General features: G+C 41.3%; 1 protein-coding gene across 1 annotated transcript in view; it reads left to right on the top strand.

Moving 5' to 3' along the window:
• The window catches only part of peak1 (pseudopodium-enriched atypical kinase 1), a 147,718-nt gene that overhangs the window by 91,815 nt on the left and 34,837 nt on the right, over window positions 1-21,066 (top strand). Inside the window, exon 4 of the mRNA XM_030053859.1 lies at window positions 14,752-18,270. Coding sequence (XP_029909719.1) covers window positions 14,891-18,270 — 3,380 coding nt within the window. The 5' untranslated portion in view covers window positions 14,752-14,890. The remainder of the gene's footprint in view (window positions 1-14,751; window positions 18,271-21,066) is intronic.

Raw genomic sequence — 21,066 nt, 5'->3', positions numbered from 1 at the left:
AATTCTCCCCCTTCTTGTTGATAGTGTTTAGACTGATTTCTTGATAGCCGGTCGGCTCGGTGGAGCGGCGATGTTTAGACCCTCCAGAAAAGCGCGGCCAAAAATCCTTGATTATGTGGACTAAAATCCTTGATTCCGTGGGCTAAAATCCTTGATTATGCGATTAAATATGCAGGGTTTTTATGTCATTTTATGCGGTGAAATTGCGGGAAGTTGCGAAGTATGCGAATAGTTGTGAAATATGCGAAAAGATGCGAAATATGCGGGAACTGGGAAAAAAAGGTGATTCTTCTCCCACACCCTGTTACTAGGCTACTACTGAATGAAAAAGACCAATTTTAAAGATAACCTATGATAAACAGGCATAGTCTAGTAGAAGCAAGCTACATCACAGAAAGTGCTGGTAATGTTTAAGTTATTTTATCAACTTAAGCATGGCTTAAACATTCCTCAATCACAGATTTGTCAAAAATAAAACATGCGTCCTGCTGAGGTAGAAATTGAGGTAGAACAAACCATCTGCTACAATGTTTTCAAAAACAGTTTAAACTCAACTGTTGAACATCAACTCTAAATAGTTTAGAGTTGACACAGGCAGATAGACACACACACACACACACACACAGAACCAGTTACTATACACGCGCCTGCCCGCAGAGACACACACACACACACACACACACACAGACACACACACACAGCCAGACGTCCAGGCACTTAGCAGAGTACATCACAGTGGAGCCAGTCCATTACACTCAGTCCCTCTTGTATTTCATCAATATGGATGAGCCCTCAGTGAGCTGCAAGAACTCTGTAATATTGCCTATATGAAATCGCGGGGAAGGTGCTGAATTTATGGCTTAACTAAAATTCTTTCTTCTGTCTGTGGACAGTGTTCATAAAGCTCTTGGATACTAGGCCAGGATCAAAATCCAAGTTATTTTCATTTAGTAATTTGGTTATTTTTAATATATGTATTTTATATATTAATTTTTTTTATAAATTTGATTACAACACTTTTTTCTGTCCTGTTCTCACACAGGGATCCTACATCTTTCATGTTGATAAAGTTAGGTTACCTGAAATCACATTTGTCCTATGACCATAACCAAATGGCCCATGTCTCTTTTCTTCTGGACAGGTAATGGGTAAAATCGGTGCTCATTGATAGATTAGGGTTAAATGTTAGTAATCAGAATTGGTAGACAAAAAGTTGTAGTTGAGATAAATTGAGCTGAGCTTTCCATGGGTTGTATCCCAGTTCTCTCCTCCCTGGCTCCATAGGTGGTCTTTGTATTTTGTTGTCGCTGCCATGTTTGGATTGTAAAATTTTCTCTCAAGGGAAATCCTGTTGATTACATACCATGTCTGTCACTAGTAATCATTTGTAGTTGTGACTTTGTTTTACTTAACTGTCAGTGTGCCTTGCCTGGTTCCTTCCAGGCTCATTTCCCCCTGAAGCATCCTGTGCCAATGTTGTATGCTTCAATGGTATAATTTACACATTCTTACATAACTAAATTGGTGGACGCTGGACACATAAACCTCTTCGGCTAATACATCTTAATTGCAAACTGTCTTCTTGCAGCAGATGGCCATTTATCTATTTAACAGAGTTACATCTGTTTAATGTAATTGACCACTTCACTTTTTGTTTTGTTGGCCTTGTGACAGTTCCTGTGAACACAGGAACTGTCTCCCAAAAATAGCAACCCAAAAAAAAAAAAACAAACAAACAAACAAACAACCCCCCCCCAAAAAAACTGTGTGTGTGTGTGTGTGTGTGTGTGTGTCTGTGTGTCTGTGTGTGTGTAACCTTACTACAGCTTCTCTGCAACAACTTATGTGGGCAATTAGTGTAATTAAGATAGCACTCTTTCTCAGCTAGCCTGGTGAAATAAATTAAATCAATTAAATAAAAACAGTAATATAAAGTATTATATAAATATTGTAAATTATAAAAAATATTATGCACAAACACTTACTGATATTAATTCAACATTACGCGATTTTAATGGTAGATTTATAATCAGAAAAAGTCAAAGGAGAATATCTAAAGCTGGTCTAAAACTTTGTCTAACATGAATGACAAGCATTGGGTTTTTGTGGTAGTCCTTTAAATATGGCTATTAAATATAGCTTGATAGACTCACCTTTTTCAAGTGTTCAGCCATCATATGAAGCGAAATTCATTGTAGAAGAGGTACCATCAATACTAAATTTCTGTTTTCTCAATAGACCATAATGCAATGCAGCCACAAGATATGAAGTTCTGAGTAAAGGTGTTATGCCCCGTCTAGGGGTGTCCGAGACACAACATGAAAAAGCCCAATCTTCTCCAAGTCCCAAGCAGCCACAAAGACAGATAGGCTTGAGTGTAAAAAATAAATAGAGTTATGCGGTAGCTTCAGGGTGGACCAAGGCCAACATAACGAACAAAACACATCTATGTGAGAAGTAATCAATATAACCTAACAAACCAAAGAAACCAAAGAACAAGAGCTTATCTCCTTAACTAATTAATCATGAGAAAATGTAATTAAACAAACTGGCAGTCCACCCCTACCAACTCCAAAATCAGAAACAACGAAATGTTGCAATGAGTGGCCAGTTGGAAGAGGAGGAAGATGGGAATGCCCCAGCACAGCACCAACATCATCCGGGTCTTTTTTATATCGGCCAAGCCTCCAAAAGTAGCCAATCATAAATCAAAGTGTCAGAGCCATCCCAATCATCTTGTCATCCCTACACACACCTATTTACATAAAGAGTGAGAGACACATATACCAGGCATACAAAATACAGAATGAACATAACACAAAAATTCTGACCACAGTCGTAACAAAGGCCTCACACATTTTTGTCACTGTAAAAGCTTTCACTCTCTTTCTCTTACAATACTATCACTATCATTCTGCAATCCAACCTAAATCCCTCAGCACGCACCTGTTCACATCGTTTCTGTAGGTCTGTGGCAAGTTATTCTGGAAAATGCAGGTGGTAAAATGAGTATACCAAAAAAGTAAAATACAATGCTTCATCCCAAAATAAGGCTTATCATACATAACAATATAAAATTATCCAAGGGTGGATAAAGAACTTGGTCACACAATGTGGCTTGTAAATAACTGACTGCACAACTTTTTACAACTCCCCAGCAACTTCTTCTGCATTTCCTCTCCTGTTTGATATCTATTCTGCTCTTGTCTCTCCCGTTGCCCCGGCTGTCTTATCATTCAAGCCCTCTACCATGAAGCAGCAGAAAATCCTATCTACCATCTCCTCATAGTTGCAGCTTATTATGTCGCTCTCCCTCATTCACTCCCTCTGGCATCCCTCCGCTGAGGGACGTGCTCTGGGTAGGAAATGAGCCCATGTCTTCCACATCCAGACTTCTCTCAGGGGGGAGGTCACTGCCTCTCTATGGAGTGGTGAGTGTGGTGGAACCTGCTTTTAAATTTTAAAGGGACCATCCTGCCACTGGTTTTGATGTCTCACTTCTTTTACATCTAAAGCTTTCTATCTCTTACTCTCTTTACTAGTCACCCTGCCTTTGTTATTTATCCTAATTGAGACTGTTTATGCTCCAAGGAGTGAAAGCTGCTCTCACACTAGGGTTTGGTGCAGAAATGTGGATTGGAGTTTGCATAAAAAAGGGTGTTTGGGGCCTGCTTCATATAAACTGCGGAGTGGGCAGCAACAGGTGCAAAGCAATCCACTCGACAGTCAGGAAGTAAAATGTTTCAACGTCTCAATTCCTATTGCATATTCACTTACAGTGCTTGAGGTTACAGTCTTTTACAGTTTTTTTTTTTTTTTTAATGTAGGCAAGACCACTCATATATATGACTTGGTGTGATTGCTTCTGTTGTCCTATTTACAAGTGTGTTATTCAATGAAATAAAGCCATTTGAAGAAGAGGTCTGATGGTCACTGTGATGACATCATCTTGATGTGAGTGCATGCATTGATAGCATAATATAAAATAAAAATCATGGCACGCAAATGCTTTCCTTCATGTTACAAGCGTAGGTGACAGAGTTACTTTGCATATCACAAATATATGATATGCAAATGCACCATGATTTGGAATTAAGTTTCATGTGTGTGAAAAAGAACTTGTGAGGGTGAAAAACATCCCCGAAATGATCTTGGGCTCGGACCCAAGTAATTGTGTGAAAAAGCCCTGAGCTTTGTTTCTGTCCAGCTCCCAGAAAATATGCAGAGGAAGATGTGTGTGATGTGTTCAGACCAAATGTTGTGTTTTATTGGAAGCAACAGCTCAACTTTTTGTCACTTTTTGTCCTTGTGTATAGTTGATAGTCCAGATGGTACAAATTCTGAAAAGGGTTGAGTTAGGGTTGGGAGGAGTGGGGTAATGCATTACTGGGGTGAGTGAAACTGCAGTGACTGAAAACATTCCTCCTGATAACACAAGTGCTGTGCTAACAGTGTTGTAACTTGGAGAATCAGTGAAGAAAAGATTTAATTGATGCATTAACTTACCTACTTAAGTTAGAAAATAGAGCTGAGAAATCAAATATTGTGATATCTTTGATTCAACACCTTTACTTAGATGTTGTGAGGGATTACTGTTTGTACTTTCACCAAACATTTACATAGAAGAGATTTTGGTAAAACAGTCATTAGTAATGTGGATAATGATGACCAAAAGAGGCAAATAATTGAACAGCTACAACAGTTTAATACATTCAGAAAATCACATCCTTGTACTGTAATGCAGCCTTTAAAACCAGGAAAATATAGCATTTATTCTAGATTACAATATTGTCGCTATTAAAATATCACTAAAGTATTGCTGATATCTGCATGTCTTATTGAGGTACTCTTCCCATACACCTAAAAAGGCAAAGTGATAGATAGATGTCGCTTTGCTCAGACTGTCACACCGACTCACAAGCTCACCTTCATATAGTCTTAGCACACATTCCCTCCCACCATCTCACACAGTCACTTCTGTTGCCGTACCACTCACACATACACACGCGCATGCAAACGCACACACACACACACACACACACACACACACACACACTTGCAAACACCATTATCGATCTCCCAGTCCACATCTAGCCATTCAGACAGCTAGATACTCTCCTCTCCCTTAGTCAGGATCAATTTAGCCAGGTGGAAATGGGGGCAGGGTGGTGGGGTGGGGTGGGTCAGACAGAATGTGGGTGGTGATTGGGGGGGGTTGTTACCATTCTCTGCCTTCCACCGGGCTGAACAGTACTGGCTGTTAAATGCACAATGACATTCTCACAGTGTTGTCTACGACAGGCCCCAAATGCCCCCCCCACCCCCCCAAAAAAAATCCTTATTGCCATTTTAAATGATTTTACTTTGTGTTTAGCACATTAGTGTTACTAGGGCACCTTTCAGTCCTGTCCAGCCAGTCATAGAAGCTATTCTTATCCCAGGAGGACAAATCTGAGTCTCACTTTGCAATCCCACCATGCTTGTGTTTTGGCTGTGATGGCACCACGCAGCAGGTGTTGTGTGAAATGCTGCTTGGCACATAACCAGGCTGTGTTTGCTAATATCAAATCAGAAGCAGATGGGTGCAGCTCCTCGGCCAACGCTGCATCTCTACACCAGTGATTGCAATTTTCCTCTTCTTGAATCACAGAAAACCAAGAGAGGCTAAGAGGCCAGAACTGAGATTCTTACCATATTTGAGTGTCTTTGTTTTTAATGAGGCAAAACTTTTTTGGTTTGTCTTATGTTTGTGATGTATGCCAGACTGGTTTACTGTTTTTGATTGCTGTCATTCAGAGAAAGCCACAAGTGGAAGCAACTCTCATAGGGAATGTGTGTGTGTGTGTGTGTGTGTGTGTGTGTGTGTGTGTGTGTGTGTGTGTGTGTGTGTGTGTGTGTGTGCGTATGTGTGTGTGCATCATGATGTTAGCCTTCCAGTTAGTCCTCATGCAGCTGTGGCAATTCTTCATGTCTGCCTGTGAGCTAACTGCACATTATAACTTCAGACATAGGCAGATTTTCACATAAAAACCCAGATGAAGAAATGCACAGGGTGGACAAAGTAAAGGACACACGAAATGAGGTTTAACTTTGAATAGCTAAATCACAATTTCATAGGCAAGCCATATGATGTTTCCCAGCTATAAAGGTCTGATACTCACCCTGCTGGTACGTGAGTTTTCAAAACAATATTAAGCAACTTTAAAAATCCCACCAGACCAAATAGTTAGCGATGGTACATTGGCCACAAAAATGGCAAGATTATGCGGCAGTGGAAAAAATCGAAGCCCATTGGCAGAGGAAGATGGATACCTCACAGTATACTAAAACTTTAAAAACCCTACAGCTTCAGAAATCACCACAGACATGAATCAGCACCTCTGTAATAACCTCTGTCGACAAAAACTATATCCTGCAAGCCTCACAACGCTGATATTTATGGCAGGGCTTTCAAATAAACTCTCATGCTCCACTGTTGCATTGTCGGTGAAAATGTATCGATGTTTTGGTAGAAGACCTTGAGCAGAAGGGTGTACAAAAGACTAATTTCACATTTATGGCAGGGGCTGTCACTTGTAAGCTTGTTGCGAGTCAAATAGCCTGGTAAATAAGTAGAACTAAATTTATGTTGCTCTTTTCAAAGCCTGAGTTATAGAGAGTATCACAATAATGATGTTGATATCTTCACAAGATAGCAACACCAGCCAAACACCAGTTAAACCAAATCTCACATTAAATACAGCCAAAACATCAATAAAATGCCTTAGGGTGGAAATATTGTACATTCTAAGATGTGATTTAAAAGACCACACAAGGACTACACACACTTAGATCAGAGACAGTTTTAAGATATGATTTAAAACATTCAGCAGTTTGCTGACCTGATATGCAGGGAGAAACTCCTCTGTAGCCAGGACATAAAAAAACAAAGTTCAGTGTTTAGGACAGGGCATCTAGAGGACCTTGCTTGGAGGATCCGAGAGTCCCAACAGATTTAAAAGAGATCAGCCCTCCTCAGAGAAGAATTTAAAAATTAATCCTGAATTTGATCAGAAGCCAGTACATTGAATTTAGGAAAGGGGAGGTCTGACAGCTTAGGTAATTATCCTGATGTTGAGTTCTGGGCTAAATGTAAGTGAGCGACAGCTGTTTGGCTTAAGTATGTAGTGTATAACAGGTGTCCAGGCATAAGGAGACGAAATCATGGAAAAATAAGACAGAACATTTTTGCCATCATTTTTTAATTGAAATATATAAAGACTGATTTGACATGTAGATGGAATTTCAAGTGGGGATCGAGTATGAGGCCCTTGTTTTTAGAAACAGGCTGAAGTCTGATCAGGTTCAAGAAGCACTAAAGCTGTTCTGAAACCAAAAGGACGGTCATGTTATTGGGCACTAAATGTTGGACAGGGGCTCCATTGTCTTATCCACCCACTGTATATGTTTACATCTGTTGGCGTCACACACATTTGTATAAATACACATACGCACACGCTCAGAATGCCAGGAGCACTGCTGTCCTGTTCTGCTTTGGAAATCAGGAAGTGCGGGAACAGATTGTCCCTGAAATCCCCCCATTCAGATCATGTTTTGGGTGTTCACCGCTCAACGAAACAGCAGTGTTGCTGACTGTCTACAGATATGTGTGTGTGTGTGTGTGTGTGTCTGTGTGTCTGTGTGTGTGTGTCTGTGTGTGTGTATCTGTGTGTCTGTCTGTCTGTTTGTGTGTCTTTGTTGGTTATGGTGAGTAGCTGGGGTCTGCTACCGGTAATTACCTCTACAGGATAGTAACATTATCATTTAATGACAAACGCAATTCTGATTTTAAATTTATCACAACATGATTTTTTTTTTTTTTTTTTAACATATGAAAAATTATACAGGTCTTATCTTGAACAATATGATATTGCACACCACTACTCTTGTGTGTGCAAAGATATTTTGTAAAAGGAAGGTCCTGTGGACATTTGTTTTCTTTATACACAATGGGGGATATTGCCCATATTAGTGTGGACAAAGCATTAAACCATCAAGCCTACAAGGCTGATAAAAACTTTACAATTGACAAAATATTAATATACATTCTTCTGTAGCCAACATCATATATCATAAAATGTTGGCTCTGGTGATGGCTGCTATGTCAGCAGTGAGAGTTTGGATTTTTTTTTTTTTTTTTTTTTTTTTTTTTTAACTGTTTGTTCTCTCCAGCCAAGATGCAGATCTCGTCATGACTAAACTCCAAGCTGTTCGATTCTTTGTGCAACAGTTCAACATCCAGAACGGACAGTTTAACTTCTGGTCTGTGGATATGTGTGTCACTAACTTCTGGGAAACTGTGACATGTTTCTGTGTGTGTGGTTGCATCCGTGAATGAGTCGGCTGAACAAGGGTGTTTGGCAGAGGGTGCAGAGCTCATTGTTGATCCCTTTTTTGATTTTCATCACCTCTGTCGCCAAAGGATCAATAGCTGTAGAAACATGTGTATGCCAGCCATGAAGTTGGCGTGAGGCACCACACATTTCCACGGTCATTTCACTCTTGATACATCTGAACTTTGCTGTGGAAAAGGACATACGCCACGTTTTTGTGCGTATGCATCCTTTGTACATTAGGCCCCAGGTCTCGTGAGATCAAGAATCACAGCATCATCTCCAACTCAATAATGTAAATGAATGCTCTTTTGAAAAAATAACTAAGTACTTGAATTGAAATAATAATGCAATTAGCTACTTGTTACTACCAAAAAGCTTTTAGAATACTCTAATATGTTACTCTAATTTACCCCCAACACTGGGGGCCACCCAACAGAAAAAGCATTGGTTTTTGTGGTGGCTGTTTGCACAGTTAAATTCTGTTACCTTTGTCTGTAGGTACTGCTTGAAGCAGCGGAGAGAGATTAACATATCTCAGAGGAGAGAGCAAGAGAGTGGAGAAAGAGACTGAAGGGAGACTGAATAAAAAGTCAGTCAAGGAAAAACGTTAAGAGATGGGGGAGAGATTTTAGTAAAAGAGCCAGTGGGGGGAAAGAGAAAAGGCAGATATAAACTCGAAGAAATAACAGTGTTGGAGGAGAGGTAGATATGAGGAAAGAGACTTAACAAATGGAGAGAAATGAGAAGTGTGAGTGGAGAGGAAGACTCAGGTGCTGCTGGGATAATGATTTCAGCCCCTTCAACGAGAAAAACAGTCCCCTGATCTTTTACTTCTTACAGCTACTTACTCCAGAACAAAGTGTTTGTGTGCATATTAATGTGTTGTTTTTCAGGTATGATCCACACATAGCGTATCTACGTATCAGGATATGCATTGGTATCAAATTCACACACATGCTAGCTCTTCTCAAAACTATTTCATTGACCTCTGAATCACTGAATGTGATCTTCCAATCTTCCAAGGGAAAAATGCAAGTTGCACACAGACACAAACACTCAATTCCCTACGTAGTCCTTGTATGTAGAGCAGCACTGTGTGTGTGTGTGTGTGTGTGTGTGTGTGTGTGTGTGTGTGCATGCATGTGTGTGTGTGTGTGCATGTGTGTGTATGTGTGCGTGTGTGTGTATGTGTGCGTGTGTGTGTGTATGTGTGCGTGTGTATGTGTGCGTGTGTGTGTGTGTGTGTTGAATATTGCAACTTCTATTATTGCTGTTCTCACTCGTGGGCAACTGCTGGACACACCAGGAATAAGTAACTCCCTCTCTAAATGTGAAATCATTGCCTATCAGGGAAATTTTTAGTGGTTGAGGCCAAAAAAAAAAAAAAAAAACAGGTTAGGAACTCCAGTGTGCTAAAAATGTAATAATTATAAATAGAGTAGCAGACACATTGCTGGCAGTAGGCCAACACCAGGCCAAGACAGGACATTTGCTCCATAGCAGCTCCCCCAACATTAATGACCATGTGCAGTTAGAAATCTAGCAAGGCAACCTGACCCTCTTGACCCACACCAAGCGTGACACATCTCTCCAACAGCAGAACCTGACCCCATGCTAGTCAGTTCTGCTAAGCTACCGTAAGCAAATTCCTTGCTCCACACAAACATAGTGTAATATTCATTAAATCTGAAGCTGCCACACTTCTCTTGAATGCAGAATGTGACTCAGACCAAAACGTTGTTGAATGGATTTGAACAAGACTTTATGTAAGTGATCAAAGGAACCATCCTTTTCATTTCCAAGATTATAGTATGGGTATCATCCATAAATTATTAAAAGAAATATGCTGCATGCATGCTAAATACCATATATTCACAGGAAATAAACCACATTCAGATTTAATAATGCCTTTAATTTGTCATCAGAGGACAAATCTGGTTTAGCTTTCATTAGACAGGTTTAAACCAAAACATTACAAATGTAGGGCCAATGTAAAAGAGTGCATTTAACATAACGCTCTGTCCAAGTGAAGACAGTTTTATTGTGGCAGCTTTTTCAAGAACCATAATTGGAAGTAAACCAAGAACGACTGTCGTAGTTAAAAAAAACAAAAAACAAAAACAAAAAAAAAATGGGGCAAGATAACAGGAACAGTTATGATACACATGGCTGTGCCCTTTGTTGATCTTTTTTGTGTGTGTGTTTGATATTTCAGTGCACTAATGAATCTATTCTCTTAACGTATTGAATTAGATCTTTGATGGAGAGTAGTCATTTACCTCAGAGGGTTGTCAGTTCTTGTACACAGGGGATACAGTTAAATCAGTGACACTAATGCCTTGGCATCATCAAATATATATGACTGGCAAGTCAGTGACAAACAAAAACAAGACTGGGTAGAATAACCGTGCAGAGTAGACAAGGCGTGCATGCTTTTGGGCATATCTTAACTTTCAAGAAGAAAAAAAAATTATATCTGATATCTAGGTTAGTATTCAGTAGAAAAAGTGAAGGTCAGCTACAGCTATTCAGTTCATAAGAGTGTTTGAAAACCAACTCAGAAAAAAATGGAAGAAAGGAAAGTGGAACAGAGAAAATCTGCATGCCTGCTCACCGGCTTCCGGTAATATCCTGTGGCTGGTGTCTCAGTGGTGCTTCAGATCTTTCTTATCAAAGTTGTAGCAGAAAGCAGTGATCACATGGACACAAAACTGGACTGAACTTATAAGAAGCTATCAATATAATTCTGAACACATACTGAGAGAAACCCATATTTGTGTGTGTATTTGCCAATACATTACATGGTTTTTTCATGTTTATGCAACACATCCCCACTGAAAATATAATGTCTTCAGGATTTAATGTTCAAAGTGACTCACTGTATTCAAATTCACACAGAAAAAGATTTATCCCATATTAATGATGTTATGTAATATCAGTTACATAATGAAAGAAACGCAAAAATAGCAGTCTATTATTTGGCTGATGGCCACAAGTGGGAACATTAAACTTGAAAAAAATATAATGGATAAAAGAGACACAATCATTTTTGTGTTCAGACAAAAATAACAAAGATGATTACATGAGCAAGAATGGTTATCTGTGCATAAGAGCTATTCCCTTTTTTCTCCCTTTCTTTTTCTTTGCGTAATGCCTGGTACTATATTTTACTGATTTACCTCGTTACTACAAGCTATGTCAAAAACACTGGACTGCTCGGTTTTGGGAAGGATTATTGGGCACCAGTGTCCTAGAGCCATACTGAAAGTATCATCGTAGATTAGATGTTTTGGGGCCTTTTAAAGAGGTAACGCGACACTACTCATCGACTTTGGCTGAACGAGTAGCTCAGTGAAAGCAAGTTCTGTTGTGCCCATAGACCCAATGTCTTATCTGCCCACACTGTAGAAGAAAAGGGAAATAAAATCAAATGTCTTATCCCTGTCACAGATAAGGGTGTAGATGTGTGTGGGACTAATTAATTATTTTTTTTAGAGCTGTACTTGTGGTTACTCGTGAAGTCTGCTACAGCACTGCACCACTTTCACGGTCGCTCCCTACCAGTGCCAGGTTTGGCTGAACATTGTTTAAATAACAGTCATAGTTTCCTATCAGGATGCGGCTGATGCAGTGCAACAGGATAAATCTTCCCCCATCCAGGGGTCTTGGTCTGTACAGGACCTGACATGATGACCCTATTAGATTGATGGGCAGACTGTGACACCCATCCACCCATGATATCAGCCTTGTGCTGAGTCATAGCTCGAACTTTGAAGAGCTCAAAGTGTGGGTCACTCACAGAACGACAGAATGATGATGCACACGTTTTCTTAAGGGAATACTTATTTTGTTGGTAAAGCAGATCAGAAATAAAGAGACTGTGGAGGAGCAATTCTTATGTTGACATTATATATTAATCCCTACAGCATTCTCAAGGTATTGTACAGAATTTTTGTTGGCATTACATATTGCAGTACTACAACAGGTAAGTAAGAGGTAGAGTGTACTTACTTACTCCTAGTATCCGAGGTTATCTCTATAAAAGTATACCACACCCAATAGTGTATTCAGACAAAGCATTGGGTAATAATACCTTGCAGCCATATATGTGTCAAACCGAGCTGAATGAGCCTTCTCACCCAACCAAAAGATAGAAGTTTTCTGCAGCAAAGACCAATTAATCATGTTCTGCTGGCTAAGGGAGAGAGCTCTAATGTCCCTGTAGATCTCCATGGATAAAATACAGATTTCTAACGGTGGCCATGAACATTCTTTAGAATAGAATTGAATAGAATAAAGTTTATTGCCATTTGCACAGGTACATCGCAGTACAGGTATATAGGAATTCTTGTGTGTGATCCCAAGTCAAGAAAGAAAAAACTTAGCAGCAGTTAAAAACAAGGACCCTGAAATAAATAAAAGACACACTAAGCCACATTATCAGTGCAGATAATAACATAAATAAATAATAAACGCAGCAATAAATAAAGGACAAACCATGAGTACGTATTATGAGTACTTATTGCATATTGTAAGGGTGTTGCACATTGTCCATGTTGTGATGTGTATGGTGTGAAATGAGTTGTGGCATGACATAGTTTCTCCCCTCCCAATGTCCAATGCTACTTGTCTAATGGCGGCTGGGAAGAAGCTATTGTGGAAGTGCCCTGATGCTCACTGGCCTGCTGTGTCTCAGGTCATAAACATAAAAGTTCATCCAGTTTAATCTTGAAAGTATCAAAGTCAGTATGTGGGTCAATAAATTACCTCAAGTAGTGCCCTTTGTTTATATCATATTGTGGGGAATGAGAGAATTCAGTTGTAGAAATGATAAAAGCTGCCGCAGGTTAATCCACATATTCCGGTTTTATTAAACATGCAATCATGTAAGGCCCATGTAGGGTTTCATTTTAGGCATCTCAACAGCACATTTAACTGTATGGTTTTGTGTCATGTCACTGCTTTTCAAGGGCATGTTGTCACTGGTTTTGTGTAAGTGTACTGGTCAGATAAAACTAAGTGAAAAGCAAATGGATTGTATTCTCTTTCCCCTTCCACTAGAATATTATTTATATTATACTGAAGTGGAGCTTTGACAAATTTAGCAAGGATTCCACAATGACCCTCAATCCCCCATGCTCTTCACTGAATATACCATGAGGAGAGCAGCCAGCGGTACATTCACACACATACTTACCAGCTAATAACTGTCAGACCCACAAATTATAACCCATGAGGGCTGCTGGTCTGTTTGATAGACAGGGGACACTGTTATGGACAAAAGTCCATAACAGTGAGGAGCTGATGCTGAAATGGCATAAAAGGACAAAATAATCCTTTTATTATAAGGATGTGGTTTCCTGATGCCATAAAGTGTGACCTGGCAGTCTTGGAAAACAGAATGTGTCTGACACACGCTGGTGCAGACAGCCTAAAAAGACCATGCTTGTGCCTGGAGTTAAAATGCCCATCTTTGTTATCATACAGTCTTGTTGACATTAAAGTCTTTTTTTGTCGGTATTTTAATTTACTTCTAAAGCAAAATGAGAAAACATGCATGTGCCTGGGGTTAAAATGTCAATTTTTGTTATCCTACAGTGTTATCCTACAGGAATTGTTATTCATACATGTTATTGTATCTTTGGTCGGTCTAAATAACGAGGCAATTTCAGCTTATCCCCTGTATAAATACATGGGCTGTGAAACTTCTTATAGATAGTCCAGCTGTAGTAAACATGACTTCAGCTGAAGAGCTTTTTTGTCATTTTTCCATGAAGCAGCTCTGGTTCATAGGATTTAAGACATAAAGGTTATGATTTAGTATTATTATCAGTTCCTTTATTCCAGCTAAGCCTGGCTGAAGTAGCTTACAACAAAACAGGACAACAATTCAAAAATAAGCTCTCTAAATCCTCACTTCTGCCTTTTGCTCCCATAGTCTTACAGGTCCATTTTGGGTTAGGAGGAGACAAGAGACATCACTGCCATATAGTGGAGTCTGGTTACACAATAGAGAAAGATCGCCACCCAATGGAGACACTATAGCAGTGTTTCCTCACTATCTCACACATTGTCTCTTTTTCATCCTCCCGCTTTCTATTGCTCTGTTTCTGTCTCTCAGTGTTTTCCTCTTTGCGCACCTGTGTGTACTGTGTGTAGTGAGTGTGTGGTTGTTGGTCTGTTTAAGTCGGATATAATTTACTTCTTTCCATTCAGTATTTTTGGTGTTTTCTCTTGCATGCATGTGACTTGGTAATTTATACCCTATGCAGTTGTTGAAGTGAAACAGTTGTGGGAAACAAATTAAATGGACTTTGTAGATTGCTGAAATCTAATTGTCATCTCTTCTTTTGTCTCCTGTTGCTTTCTCTTTCAGGTCCAGTGTCTGTCTGTTAGGCCTGAGGCCTAAATAGTGTCCAGCTGTGCTCTACTAGAGTTTGTACCTGTAGCTTTTGGCTCCATGGCGGGGTTTCCTGTTCACTGACTCAGCAGGCTGCCTCATTGGACCAGCAGCCATGTCCGCCTGCAGCACCTTCACCGAACACGTGTGGAAACCTGGCGAGTGCAAGAACTGCTTCAAACCCAGGAGCCTGCACTGCCTCGGTCAGAGTGGTGGAGGGAAGGCTTCTTCTGAGAAGAGGCCTCCACCACCTCAACAGGCAAATCAGGCGCCCGCTGGGGCCAGGGCCAATCCTAGCCTTACCAACACCTCCCAGAGAGCTGCCAGTGTGTCTACCCGCTCTGGACATTTTCGTCCACCAGTGGCCAAGAAGCCAACCATTGCTGTCAAGCCTACTATGATGTTGCCTTGCTCCTCAGTAGGCCTAGATTCAGAGGGCAACCTACAGCGACCACCAGATGCTGGGGAACAGGGCAAAACATCAGCCTTCACAGTCTGGAATCGCAATGGGCTAAACCGTAAAAGACCTGGTGAATCCAGTAACAACAACGAAGGGGAGGATGCCAGTGAGGAGATAGAGGGTTATGGACAACTGAGCCCTCGGGCCCCTAGTGGAAATAACAACAATAGTGGACTGACTGATGTTCTGAAGGAGATAGCTGGGCTCGGCCCTGGCTCTAGCCCCACCCCTCTGTCTGGTTCCAAGGACTTGTTTTTTGGACGGATCAGTAGCTCATACCGGCGATCTTTAGAGAGGGGCCTTCCTGCCTCAAGCTGCTTGGCCATAGGCAGCAGTAGTGGTGGAGGAGGGTCTGCCCAAAAACATGTGTCCCTAAGCAATAGCACAGAGATTATTAGCACTGAGGGTGGTCGCTTCTGCTACCCAGAGTTTTCCAGTGAGGGTGAAGAAGATGAGGAAGAGGAGGAGGAAGAGACTGAAGGGGATGATGTTGAACATGAAAGCTGGGATGAAAGTGATGAAGAGTTACTGGCCATGGAGATCCGCATGCGTGGCCAACCACGATTTGCTAATTTCCGTGCTGCCACATTGTCTCCAGTGCCATTTGCTGCAGGGAAAAAGTGGAATACTGTGCCACTACGCAACCGCTCACTGCAGCGGATTTGTGCTGTGGACTATGATGATAGCTATGATGACATCTTGAATGGATACCCTTCCATGGAGTCCAATGGGGCTCTCCTCCCTTATGGACCTAGCGACATTCAAGGCAGTGGGTTCCTCTCAAATTCAACTTCAGAGTCCACTACTTCTCCAGAATCCTCCTCATCATTGCCAGAGGACTCACGGACAACTTCCAGCAGTGGGAGCAGTGCCCCCTGTGCTCTAAGAAATGGCCTGCACTCTCCTACATCTCCTAAGGTACCCCTTCCTTGCACTTCTCCAAAGAAGGAGCCTGCCCACCGAGCACTGAATTCGCCCAGAATGACTGAAACACATAAGGCTGTCTTGGCCATTAGATTAGATGATCAGGATGGCAGAGAAGGCATGCCAATGCCACAAGCCCTTCCTGGTCAACCAGTCACTATCAGTTTTAGTCCCACAGAGGAGCAAGCTAAGCCTTATCGTGTGGTCAACCTGGAGAAATCTCTGATCTGTAAGCCTTACACCGTAGTGGATGTGTCAGCATCCATGACCAGTAAAGACGAACAGATTCCAGACTCTACTCCAAAGCCCAAGACCCCATCCATGTCTTCTAGCTCTGCCTCATTCCCAAGCACTCCCTTAGGCCAGCCTCTGTCCCCAACCTCCCCAATTTCCCCATCTTCCCCTGTCTCACCAACATCACCCACCTCTGTGGTTTTGGCAGGTAACTCCCGTAAGAAACCAGGGAGCATACGCTACCAAGAGGTCTGGACCTCAAGCACCAGTCCTCGCCAGAAGATCCCCAAAGTGGATCTAGGGGCTGGGAGTCCACCTGGGCCTGCCATCCCTCCTCGATATTGCAGTCATAAGTCAGCTCCCACTTCTCCCATTGCTGGGCTGTCTTCCTCCCGCACTGTACCTGTAAAATCTCCCAATTTATCAGAGATCAAGTTCAACAGCTTCAATAATGCAGGCATGCCTCCTTTTCCCATTATTATCAGGGATGAGCCGGCCTATGCCCGCAGTTCCAAAAATGCTGTCAAAGTACCTATTGTCATAAACCCAAGTGCTTATGACAATCTCGCTGTATACAAGAGCTTCCTGGGACTCAGTGGGGAGCTACCACAGCCAAAAGGTGCAGGCAGCAGAGTGGCCAGCCATACTTATGAAGAGATTGGGTCGTCAGAGAGTGTACAGTCCTCTTCAACAGAGAAAACCATCTCTGGTAAAGGAACATCAGAGAGAGTTTCCTTTGAAGAGGCAAAACCTCCACCCGAAGCAGCCTCAAAAGCACCAAATTTCCATTCCAGAACCACTACAGATACTAGCACTGTGACAAGCACCGTGATCAACACTGCAGTTGGTGCCACCTCTCCTACTACACCAAGTTCTCCTGCTGTTCTTGCCATAACTGCAAATCTTCCTAAAAGCAGCCCCACTACCAATGCGACTGCAAACTCTCAGTTAGGTGGAGACACTCTTTGCAGTAAAGAGGGGAATACAGATTTTGCTTTATCCTTTGGGACAGGGGCAAGCCATCGTGAGGAGGCCAGTGCTGTGCTTTCCCAGATTGTAGCCTCCATCCAACCTCCTCAGTCCCCTCCAGAGTCTCCTTCAGCACAGGCCAAAGTTTTCAATTCTGAGGAGCTCTATACCATCCCACCTGATGCCAGCAAGGATAATCTCACCAGACCCAAGTCTCTCTTCTCCACAACTGACAGGTGTCTTTCCAAACCCAAGAAAGACACACCCTCAAAGCTATTGTCAAAATCTCAGAGTGCCTCTGCTGCCGTCCCACTCCCCAGCCCCAAGTCAGAACCTAATGCCCCCTTCCCTCCTCCCAGGTCCACCTCCTCCCCTTATCATGCCTCTAACATCCTCCAGAGACATTTTGGCAACTGGACCAAGAGCTCAGCCTCCAGCTCTCCCATACGACCCAGTGAAGGTGAATCTAGTCTTAGTGGAGGAGAGGGGAGACAAACGTTAACAGAAAGCACCAAGCCCAAACGCTGGATCTCATTCAAAAGCTTCTTCCGCCGGCGGAAGGATGAAGATGAGCAGAGGGAAAAGGTAGAGAGGGAGAAGGAGAAGGGCAAGTTGGTTGGGCTTGATGGAACAGTCATTCATATGCTACCACCACCTCCAATCCAACATCATCATTGGTTCACTGAGGCTAAACCTGAGGATCCCAAACAGAAGCCAACCATCATTTTCACTTACAAACCAGACAGTAACAGCACTTCTGGTGATGGGGAGGGAGAACTACGAGTAGAGGAATGCAGAGAAACTGCACTGCTTACACCTGAGGAGAGCAAGGAACCCAGACTGCTGAGCCCAGGGCGAACAACATCCTCACATACCACAGGAAGTGATCTTACTAGCAAGGGCATCAGGTAATTTACCGAGATCAGTTTAATTTACTCTTAAGTGCTAGCATATCCCAGTGTCCCCAGTTGATTCTTGTAGAGTTGATTTAGCCCTCTACAACTCTGATTTTTGTTGTGTTTAATAGTTCTGCACAGGATTTAATAATAGGGATTCTATTATTTTACATATTGTACTGTAGATAACATGATAAACAAGAACATGGTTTCAGATGTTAATTTGGATACCTTGCTTTGTTATTTGGCAGAAACATGCATACTTCACCATTCTTTTAAAATAGTAAAACCTGTTACAGAAGACTCCCAGATAATCATAAATCAAAATCTAAGGTAATGATGGTAGAGTTATCTTTGTATAATTTACTGATGGTAATGCCTTTACCCATTTACCATCAGGGAACAATAAAGTAATCATTTACTAGGTATGTAAACATGACTTCAGAAGATGTGAGAACTGTGTGCTTTTGTCCTTTTTTCGATAAAGGACAATATTGTTTCTGCTGAAGTTATATAGAAAGATCACCCCATTACAGACTTTGTGCCATCAAACGACCATTAGCTTTCAACCCATGAAAATTTTAAAGTGGATTTTGAAGAGGTCAGTGATACTGTGAGCTGCTGTAAGGCGAATATTGTTTTCACATGAAAGGCTATTAAACAAGCCTTTCTGTTGAAGGTCTCTCGGGGAATTCCTAATATTCTATTAAATCAATTCACACGTGCCCTGCCTGCACCACCTCTCGCTAATCTGATGAACCATTTAGCATGCAGTGCCCATATTCCATTACCCACACACATTCCCTTCAGTGTCCTCATGGGGCCCATCTCAATAGAGGCTGCTCAAACTGTGGAGTGGCCAACTGCCACTCCAAAGTGCCAGGGTTGCTTCTCTCACTACCATACACATCCCTCATCACACATTCTAGAGATGTGTTATTATTATTTTTCACATCAGGTTGCCCTCTTGCTAAGTGCATCACATGGGCAGTGTCTGTGTACAGTGTGTGATCTTCCTTAATGCTATCCGTTACCCAAATAGCAGTCCCTGTGCTCTGTGGTTCTCCTACCTGGAGAAGACCTCAGTTTGTTACAAGTCATCCAGCAGTGGTCGCATCACGCACAAAATATGTCAGTCAATCTGGTTTATTCTTGTATGATAATTTCATTATTTGCTTGAACTTCTGTTGACCTTTGTGTTTTAATTCTAGAGGGATGTTTCTTGCATTGTGAGCAATTGTGTCAGGGAACAATAGCACAGATGGTGCCTGATATATTTGCTGTTCTAAATGTAAAATTGTAAAACTGACTCATGTCAGTAAATAGCCTAGAATTAGTAATTTTCCATTGAGCAAGGCAGCGCAAAGCATAGATGCATTTTCTGTATTTTAGTAATATTTTGCAGCTGTCTATATAGACCCGTTTACAGCCTATGCCATCGAAAAGCTCCGCGCGCAGTTTGGTAACGGAAGTACTATTATTTTGCCCCGGCCGGACAAGTCAGCAGTGTTAAATAATACCATCAACAGCATCAAAATGTCAGGTTGTTGTGTGTACAGTTGTCAAAATCGTTATTCTAAAGGCAGACTCAGGTTCTATAGGATACTTTCCGGATCGCGACCATTTCAAAGCAACTGAAGGCGGCTGTGGCTTCAACCCATCAAGTGTGTAGACTGGGCTGAGGACCCGATCAAAAATGCTCGCATCTGCGGTGCCCATTTTATATCAGGTAAGGTTATGTGTCTACTCTGTGATTTCACTAGAAAGCCTGGTTTGCATAAACACTAGTCTGTAAAGTGTAGACCCACAAAAAAGACACCAAAACATACTGCCTTATCCAATAAGTATTTTTTAATGTTATGACCGGGCTTGCAATTAACACTTGCTCTCAGCCAATTTTTGTAAATGACTAACAAGTTTATAACTTCTAAATTAATAAACATTTTAGCATGTATAAAACCTAGGCGCAATCAGGCTTTAGGTGCAATTAAAAATGCTGGCTTCTGAAATGATGACCAAATTGCCACTATGTAAAGATTATGTTAGCGTCAAATCCTGATTATGACTAAGCTACAGGAGCAATGCACCTAAGATTTTTAGTATGGTGAGGAAAGTAATAAGTGAAATCTGAAATTAAAGTAAAACAGTTGCAGAATTCATGTTTGCATAACAATCAAACAAACCAACAACACAAAATAATACTTACCCTGCCATACAGGTCCAATTCAGTTAGGATGTAGTTTTCTGCTTTGTTAATTATCACCCAAGCCTTGTACACGGTGGTCTTGTGTCCTTGTCTTTGGCTGGGGAGGATTTCTGACTTCAAGACACAAAACTGGTATGTGACGGTCTGTACGTGACTGCAGATAACATTTCATATATGATTTGTATGCTTGTAGCTTCTCTCTGGTGTACACGCTAGGCTTCTCCACCAAATATGTGTATATATCTGGCCACTGAATATTCGGCCATTTGCTAACATCGTCTTTCCACTCACAAATAGTGTACGGATCTGGAAGCTGGTTGCCATTTTATAAATTAAGTTTGTTGGTGCAGCATTCTCAATCTTTGACAGATAAAGCCCTAGCGTAGCTTGACAAGCTGTTGTTCTCTGCCATACTTCCGTTACCAGAATACGCACGCAGCTCACGTTGGTCATTATTGTTTACAAACAGTAAACGGGTCTATATACATTATTATATTATTACATTGCATATAATTTAAAAAATAGCATTATCAGTTATCAAATTATCAAACGTACCATTAATTAAATGATCACAAATAACATTAAGAATTTCTTGAATGATG

This window comes from Myripristis murdjan, chromosome 6 (genome assembly GCF_902150065.1).
Source record: "Myripristis murdjan chromosome 6, fMyrMur1.1, whole genome shotgun sequence".
In the NCBI taxonomy this organism is placed as follows: domain Eukaryota; kingdom Metazoa; phylum Chordata; class Actinopteri; order Holocentriformes; family Holocentridae; genus Myripristis; species Myripristis murdjan.
The sequence above is the reverse complement of the archived record's forward strand: the minus strand, read 5'-3'. Positions and strand labels throughout refer to the sequence as shown.